The following is an 8,906-nucleotide window of genomic DNA, read 5'->3' as shown; positions in this document are numbered from 1 at the left end:
CACCAGGCAAGACTCCATTGCTGAAGAAAAAGCATGTTGAAGCTTGTTTAAAGTTTGCTGCACAACATTTGGTCAAGCCTGTGAAATACTAGGAGAATATAGTCTGGTCAGATTAGGGCAAAATTTAACTCTTTGGATGCCATAATACACACCATGTATGGAGGTAAAATGGCACTGCACATCACCATAAAAACACCAGTTTGGAAATGTGTACGTTGGGGTCACTTGCTTTGATATGTTTCCAGAATTTGATGGCTTGTTTTTCAATTTGAATTGATAAAGGGTATTGGCCTAATTCAGCCCTGCATCTTTTGTACATCAGAGGACCCCTTACTTCGCTGCCATAGAATGCGATTGGTTCTATTACTGATTGGAATATTTTGGGCCAGGTTCTCATTGGGATTTCAAATTGAATAGACTTTTTGATGGCATAGAAGGCCCTTCTTGCTTTCTCTTTCAAAACATTCACAGCCAAGTTGAAATTGGCCGTTGAGCTGATCTTCAACCCAAGGTAAGTATCATTTTTGGAGTGTTCAATTGTATTTGTTGCTAGTTTCTCTCTCTCTCTCTCTCTCTCTCTGTCTCTCTCTCTATCTCTCTCTCTATCTCTCTCTCTATCTCTCTAAATCTATCTCAGGAAGAGCAGTGAGGAGTCGGTGCGTGAGCGTCAGAAGGTGGTGGCTCTGGCCAATCAGAAGGAGCCCAGCCTGCTGCAGTTTTACATCTCCAGGGAGTGGCTCAACAAGTTCAACACCTTCACCGAGCCTGGCCCCATCAGCAACCACACATTCTTGTGTCAGCATGGAGGTCAGGAAACACAGGCACACACACACACACACATATACACACACATACATACATAAAGACAGACAGACACACACATATACACACACACACATACAGATACAGACACACACACACACATACAGACACACACACACACAGACACACACACATACACACACACAGACTCACACTCACACATATACACACACACACACAAGGCAAGGCAAGGCAAATTTTATTATATAGCACATTTCGTACATTATGCAATTCAATGTGCTTTACAGAAATAAACAGTGATAGAATTTAAATTGAAACACAAAAAAATACGGAAAAAATCGGGGTTGAGACGTTATGAAAAAAAAATTAAGATAAAAACAAACACACACACACTCAATATATAAATGCCGCAGAATCAAACGCATACAGTATACAACAGAAGTAAGTATACCCCTGTGCAGTATCAATTAAATTATTCAAAATTATATCACCTCTCTATTCCTAATATGACAAGTAGAGCATTTCCTCTAATGATCAATTAAAAACAAATACTAAGGAAAGACTACATTGAAAATACAGGCCTCAGATTAGAAACTTAATGCAACAAAAGTGAATAGACCTGTGACCACTGACACACAAGTTAGAAAACTGTGAACACTGAGGCTGATGAAGATGCAATAATTGATTACACTATTGGTGAAAATATTATTACATTACCAGTTAAGACATTTTATTACATTATTGGGTTCTACACTTGCTCTGCAGTGCAAAATAGCAAGATTAAACTATCAGAAGAACATGAAAAGAAGCTGGATGAATATTGGAAGCACATTCCTTGGTCAGATGAGACCAAGATAACTGTGCACGGCTCAGATGGGGTCCAGCATGTTTGGCCTGAACCTGGCCAGGACTGCCACAGGGAATGCATAGTGAACCTGGCCAGGACTGCCACAGTGAGAATGCATAGTGAACCTGGCCAGGACTGCCACAGTGAATGCATAGTGAGCCTGGCCAGGACTGCCACAGTGAATGCATAGTGAACCTGGCCAGGACTGCCACAGTGAGAATGCATAGTGAGCCTGGCCAGGACTGCCACAGTGAATGCATAGTGAGCCTGGCCAGGACTGCCACAGTGAATGCATAGTGAACCTGGCCAGGACTGCCACAGTGAGAATGCATAGTGAACCTGGCCAGGACTGCCACAGTGAATGCATAGTGAACCTGGCCAGGACTGCCACAGGGGATGCATATCCCTAACAGTGAAGATGTCTGCATGATGCTGCATGAGTGCTTGGGGAGATAACATTTATAGATGGCATCATGAATGTCTGTGGATATACCAAAGACTGTCTGACAAGAGCACACCCAGTCTCCAGAGGCTTGGCAGAGGAGGAATACTTCAGCACGATAACGATCTATCACACTGCCAAAACCCTACAAGGGGTTCTGAAGAATGGACTGAAAACTATGAGCTGGCCAAGTGTGCTGACTAACTTTAATTCAATAGAACACCTTTGGGGTATTTCAAAGGGAAAAGCACAGTAACCCTACCCTGCCAACAAAGAGCAGCTGAAACATTGATTTACATGGAAACAGCGATTCATATTTCTCCAGACATTTTAAACGCTGGTATCCTCCAGGCTGAGGAGGATTGAGTGCGTCATCAAAACTAATAATATTACATTAAAAAAATCGTAAATATTAATGTAATATTAGAAGTAATATTATAACTGTAAGGTGATACGATTTTCTAAATCATTTGACATTTAATCGTTATTGCACAGGGGTGATCTCCCTTCTGTTGTATACCGTTGGTATGTTCTCATGCTTTGATAGTTTATTATCGACCGTTAGAAGTTTGATGGTGTGTCGGAGTGTCGATGGTGGTGCCCAGTGGTCTGTTTTGTGTCTTGTTTGACCCAACCCCAACTCATACACACAAATGTATCATTCCTTATCATATCTACACATTGTGCAGGAATTCCTCCAACGAAGTACCACTACATTGATGACCTGGTGGTGATTCTGCCGCAGAATGTGTGGGAGTACCTCTACAACAGGTAACACACAGTAGTGATGTGTGAGAGTACCTGTACAACAGGTAACACACAGTAGAGAAGGAGAACGTGCATAGTTGGTGGTTGGATTTGGCAGCGATTGTGAATATTATCTGATTGTGAAGACATACTCCACTATCCACAAGGTCATTAGAGGTTACATCTTTTTCTCTTTCTCTGTGTCTCTCTCTCTCTCTCTCTCTCTCTCTCTCTCTCTCTCTCTCTCTCTCTCTCTCTCTCTCTCTGTCTCTCTCTCAGTTTTGGTGGCGGGCCTGCAGTGAACCACCTGTACATGTGTGCCATCTGTCAGGTACACATTGAAGCGCTTGCCAAACGCAGGAAAATGGAGATCGACACGTTTATCAAGGTAGACATACACACATATGTAGGAGTGTTTAGAAGAAAGAAAGAAAGAAAAACAATCACTTGTTTATCTCTCCCCCTTTCCTTCTCTCTCTCTGTCCTTCTCTCTCTCTCTCTCTCTCCTTCTGTCTCTCTCTCTCCTTCTCTCTGTCTCTCTCTCCTTCTCTCTGTCTCTCTCTCTCCTTCTCTCTCTCTCTCTCTCTCCTTCTCTCTGTCTCTCTCTCTCCTTCTCTCTGTCTCTCTCTCTCCTTCTCTCTCTCTGTCTCTCTGTCTCTCTCTCTCTCTCCTTCTCTCTGTCTCTCTCTCTCTTTCTCTATCTCTACGCATTCCTCCATCCTCAGCTAAATAAAGAGTTCCAGGCAGAGGAAGCCCCGGCGGTGATCTTGTGCATCAGCATGCAGTGGTTCAGGGAGTGGGAGAGCTTTGTCAAGGGGAAAGATAATGGTACGGGCACAAGCATTCACTCACACACACTCACTCACTCACACACACTCACTTACTCACTCACACACACACACGCACACGCGCGCGCACAAGCACTCACACGCGGGCGCACAAGCACTCACACGCGGGCGCACAAGCACTCGCACGCACGCACGCACGCACGCACGCACGCACGCACACACAAGCACTCACTCACACACGCACAATTACTCACTTACTTGGAATGGAGTAGGGCACCGTAACAAACCATAACTCATCCATACTTCCCCAATCCACAGAAATCTGTGAATCACCGATTCCCCCCCACAAACACACACACACAGAAGCACACAGACACACACACAGAGAAGCAAACACACACACACACACTGAAGCACACACACACACATACTGAAGCACACACACACACAGAAGCACACACACACGTGCGTTCATTCACTTACATACATGGTATTCCTTCCAGTCCATGCACCAAGAGGGAGATCATTATTTACTCTGTTCTGTAACTGTGATCTGTCTCCACAGAGCCTCCAGGTCCCATCGACAACAGCAAGATTGGGGTGATGAAGGGAGGGCACATACAACTCAAACAAGGTTGGTGTGTGTGTGTGTGTGTGTGTCTGTGTGTCTGTGTGTCTGTGTGTCTGCTTTCTCGTATATGCATAAGTATTAAGTTGAGGAGCAGATCATCGTTATCATCATCATTTACAGTAACTCATTTACCTCTTTTTCTCGAATAGCACATCGAATTCTCGAAATATTCTGGATAAGACAATCTTTATGATATTGATATTTACTTCACCACATTAGCACATTTGCATCATTATTTGATACTTTGGGCGTTAAAAAGAGCGCTAAAACTAGCCGCAAGAGCGTAGCCCTTTATTTATTGGTGCCACCAATCAATAAAGATTTGAAAAAAAAAATGGCCTCTCCCCACCGGCGGTTCTCACCACACAACGACGTCTCATCTTTGCTCCTTGAATGTCGATATGTAATGGTATGGAGTTATTGAAACTTACTACGCGTAAAAACAACCAGAAATTGAACGTTTATTTTTTGAGTCTCAAGCCTCTAATGTTGCCTCGGGCGCATTTAAGTTGCCGTCCAAACCTGTCTTACCGTGTGTGTGTGTGTGTGTGTGTGTGTGTGTGTGTGTGTGTGTGTGTGTGTGTGTGTGTGTGTGTGTGTGTGTGTGTGTGTGTGTGTGTGTGTGTGTGTGTGTGTGTGTGTGTGTGTGTGTGTGTGTGTGTGTGCGTGCAGGAGCAGACTATGGTCAGATATCCCAGGAGACATGGCAGTACCTGCTCAGCATCTACGGAGGAGGCCCCGAGATCGCCGTCAGACAGGCCGTTGTTCCCCAGGAACCCGATGGCCACGGAGAACGCAAGATAGAAGCAGAGACCAGAGCACTCTGAAAGAGTGAGTCCCAACACACACACACACACACAAACAAACAAACAAACAAACAGACAAACAAACACTAGTTATAAGCACCCCAAGGGTCAAGCAACAAATCCAAAGCTCTGTGGGGCAAGGCCCCTACAAACTCAGCTCATGTCACACTTACAGTCCCCCTTGTGGATACAGACACAAGCACACACATCAATCTGTTAGGTCAGTCAGTTTTCTGAAGAACCAGTGTGTTCATCATAGACACCCACTACCACACATCCACAATGGGGCCATTGCAGAAGGAAGGCTGTGTCACCAGATGGTTCACGGTGCAACAAGTCGTTTTTCAGAAGAGATAAGGTTTCTACAATTCAAGTGAATTGTTTATGAGGTCATCCTAATGAGTAATACATGCATTACAGTACAAGTCTTAATTTGTATCATTTTATTATAAAAAACATTGGTGTGTCCAACTTTGCGACTGGTTCTGTATGTGTGTGTGTGTGTATGTGTGTATGTGTATGTATATGTATACGACTATGTATATACAACTCTCTCTCTCGCTCTCTCTCTCTCTCTATATATATATATATATATATATATATATATATATATATATTTCATTTTAAAAACGTCATTTTTCAGCTGGTAATTGATGTCAGTGGGCACTACTGTAGTTCATGATCAATACTCATTTTGACATAAGTACAACCACAGTGAGGTCCTCTCTAGTCCAGTGGTCATGGAATCGATTCACAGAAGTTTCTAGAGCTAAGGCAGGTCGGGGATCATTTATAAACTAGAGATTGCAGACATCTTAATTATACAGATCCCAGGCCAGTCTGCGATAGACGATGAGTAAGCATTTTCGTGAAAGAAACCTATGTATTCATTGCCAACACACACGACAGACAGTGTCTGAGTTTTCCATGATATGGAAACTGTTCGGACATCTCGATTATAGCTTGTGGAGGTAGACACCACTAACTTCCTGTGAAGGGTCAAACAAACTTCTGAACATCTGAAGAAGCAATTAAGACACATACACGTTTTTACACACACACACACACACACAGACACAATCACACAGACACACATTCACACACACAGTAACGCACACATACACACGAAAAGACTCAACAGCTGGTAATGGTTAGAAAACGGTTTCCCAGAAAACGTTCCTCCATGATGCTAGCGTGTTCCTCCTCCACAGCACATAGTTTTATGTAAGCCACTGACTTCCACTTCCTGAGCTTCCATGATTATTCTTCAGCCCCCTTTACGAGCGACCTCCTGCTGTTGTAATGATAACGATCCTGGATCCAGTTTATTGCTTTTCAGTGCTTCTACTCAGCATAGTGTACAACACAACACACACTCACTCACTTAAGTCTCCCCCCGATCGATTCCAACCAGGAGAGGAGCTGTGTGTGTATGTCTGTGTGTGTGTGAGAAGCTGTGTGTGTATGTAATTGCTGTAATTAAGATTGTTTTTTTTTTTCTGTATTTACACCATTATAATGCAATTAATGTAATACATTTTTGTTCACGATTGATTTTCCTGGGCAGGTCGAGGCATGTGCCACACCTCCACCTCCTGCGCCACCCAACCCCTCCCTCGCTGAAGCCTTCCCTCCACAGCATCGCTGGAGCACCTCCACCCAACCCAACCCCTCCCTCACTGGAGCCTTCCCTCCACAGCATCGCTGGAGCACCCATCCCCAAGGGGGTTCTCACCTGCGCCAGAGGAGCTGCAATTGTGCTCGCTAAATGACTCCTAGATTAGACGCCGCGGTAGTGTGGTGTTCAATAGATGAATACATGTAAGATAATAAGGAGCACTTGACACCACATTGTAGAGAGAGAGAGGAATAGAGGGAGAGGAAGAGGAAGAGAAGGAGAAGGAGGAAGAGAGAGAGGAGAGAATTTATACATGGACGCAAACTCAGGCTCATAGAAAATGGTTGTCTCCACTAAGTCACCTAAATGTACAGACATATGCGCACACGCGCGCACACACACACACACAGACACACACACACACACACACACACACACAGTTTTCTCCTGCGTTTGAAGAGTCTTGTTTGGCCCCTGGCGTGCCATGAGTCATGATGCTCACGGGGGGTGGGTGATATAAGCTATACAGCTGCTGCCTGAAGACTGTGCTGTGCTGCTCTGTACATTAATCTGCCCCCCCCCCCTCCTCCCCCCATGCAGACAGTATGTCTGAACCAAACCCAAACTAAAAAGGGGGGGGGGGTTCTTCATATTGTGTATTTATTTTGCCTGGCAATGCACAAGTCTGATTAATGGCAAAGCCATGTTGAGATACTGTCCTTAACCCCTGCTGTGGGTTGTGTCAGAGTACGGGTAAAAATGGCGGAAGGGTTGGGACAGAAGTGGCTCGGGGATACCCCTGGTGCTTTTCAAAATTGTGTTCAGAAAATAAGCGGAGATGATTCAAAATCAACCCTTAACAGGACGTTGTGTAAGACCAGTTGCACGTATGAAAGTCTCTCACTCATTGAGTGTTTCATCACAAACCGGAACGTTCTAGAATGATCAGCATGTCGTCATCGTCAGCAGTGGGGTCTTTGGGCAGGTTGAGACTGATCTAAGGGTGACTCAGTGTATACTCCTTTGATTGTTTCTCCTCCGACAATGGACGCACCTCACTGAGCCAACAAACCCCCTCACTCCTGCTAGTTCTGATCTAATGTGGAAGATCGTAGCCAATTGTTGGCTGGTGTCCGGTTGAGTTCACCAAAGAAAAAGTGCAACATCTGGAATCGATTTCCAAACTGGAATAGAGAATATCTGGTCTCTTTTTCTGTTTTGTTTTTTTCTTCGTTTCAATTACATTATACTGGGCACGTGCAATGTTGGTCGATATCTAGTATGTGTAACTGAAAAAGAGTGTGGCACTAAATTCTACCGTTATTAAAGAGCATAATTAGAATGATCTTTGTTAAACTTTTTGAGTGTACCTATCTGTGAACATGGATGACATGGCACAGCCATTACATTTCGAATAATGTCAAGATTCAACCTAGTGAACTAATAAATATTGTATAACAATATCATTGGTTAAAATCCAGGTGATCACAGTTTTAAGGCTGGCATATTGCAGTCAAGGTTGACTAAGCTTTTTTGATTGTATGTTGTTGTCTGTTTACCTGTACTGAAATTGAGAGTGAATAAAGCCTGTTCTTTTATATATCCCTCTCACACTTTTTCTCTCACTCTCTCTCACACTTTCTCTCTCACTTTCTCTCTCTTTTTTACTTTCTCTCTCACTTTCTCTCTTTCTCTCACTTTCTCTCGTTTTCTCTCACTTTCTCTCTTTGTCTCTGCTCTGTGGTGGTCCATCCTTCCCTTTTCAGCACAGACTTGTGTTCTTTTGTCTTTTTTTAATATAACTTGTTTGCTCTGGAACGGCACTAAGCCATACCCCAGGCTTTCTCTGGTTCCAGCCACAGCCATACGTGTATGAAAGTGGGGAATGTCACGGTTGAAATCAGATTATCTGGGTTCGTGCCTTCACCCCATTTTTGTAGTGCTGTTGGAAGGAATCCATGTACAACATGCCCCCTTTCATCTATGATTCTGCAGGGCCTGCCAATCATCTGTCTTTCCCTCCTAATGTGTTTCACAGCACTGCCCAGCTGGTGATATCATTTCAACAACATCATTTGTTTTCCCCAAATTCAACAGTTCTCTTCCAATATGGAGAAAAACAAAACAAAGACTATTAGAATTCTGTTTCCAATAATGAACTAGATTAAGAGAATAATAGATAAACTCAAAGTCATTCTCAAAAGAGCAATAAACAGAGATCATCATCTGCCTATTTATCTATCT

At 43.6% G+C, this 8,906-nt stretch overlaps 1 protein-coding gene across 2 annotated transcripts in view; it reads left to right on the top strand.

Moving 5' to 3' along the window:
* Positions 1-8,246, top strand: part of usp20 (ubiquitin specific peptidase 20) — a 20,614-nt gene extending 12,368 nt beyond the window's left edge. For both annotated transcript variants that reach the window (XM_080842201.1, XM_080842200.1), the window contains exons 19-25: positions 638-807; positions 2,762-2,843; positions 3,099-3,207; positions 3,545-3,647; positions 4,173-4,241; positions 4,911-5,069; positions 6,612-8,246. In XM_080842201.1, coding sequence (XP_080698327.1) covers positions 638-807; positions 2,762-2,843; positions 3,099-3,207; positions 3,545-3,647; positions 4,173-4,241; positions 4,911-5,065 — 688 coding nt within the window. In that variant the 3' untranslated portion in view covers positions 5,066-5,069; positions 6,612-8,246. The remainder of the gene's footprint in view (positions 1-637; positions 808-2,761; positions 2,844-3,098; positions 3,208-3,544; positions 3,648-4,172; positions 4,242-4,910; positions 5,070-6,611) is intronic.
* The last annotated feature ends 660 nt before the right edge of the window (positions 8,247-8,906 follow it).

This window comes from Sprattus sprattus (assembly GCF_963457725.1).
Source record: "Sprattus sprattus genome assembly, chromosome: 7".
In the NCBI taxonomy this organism is placed as follows: domain Eukaryota; kingdom Metazoa; phylum Chordata; class Actinopteri; order Clupeiformes; family Clupeidae; genus Sprattus; species Sprattus sprattus.
The sequence above is the reverse complement of the archived record's forward strand: the minus strand, read 5'-3'. Positions and strand labels throughout refer to the sequence as shown.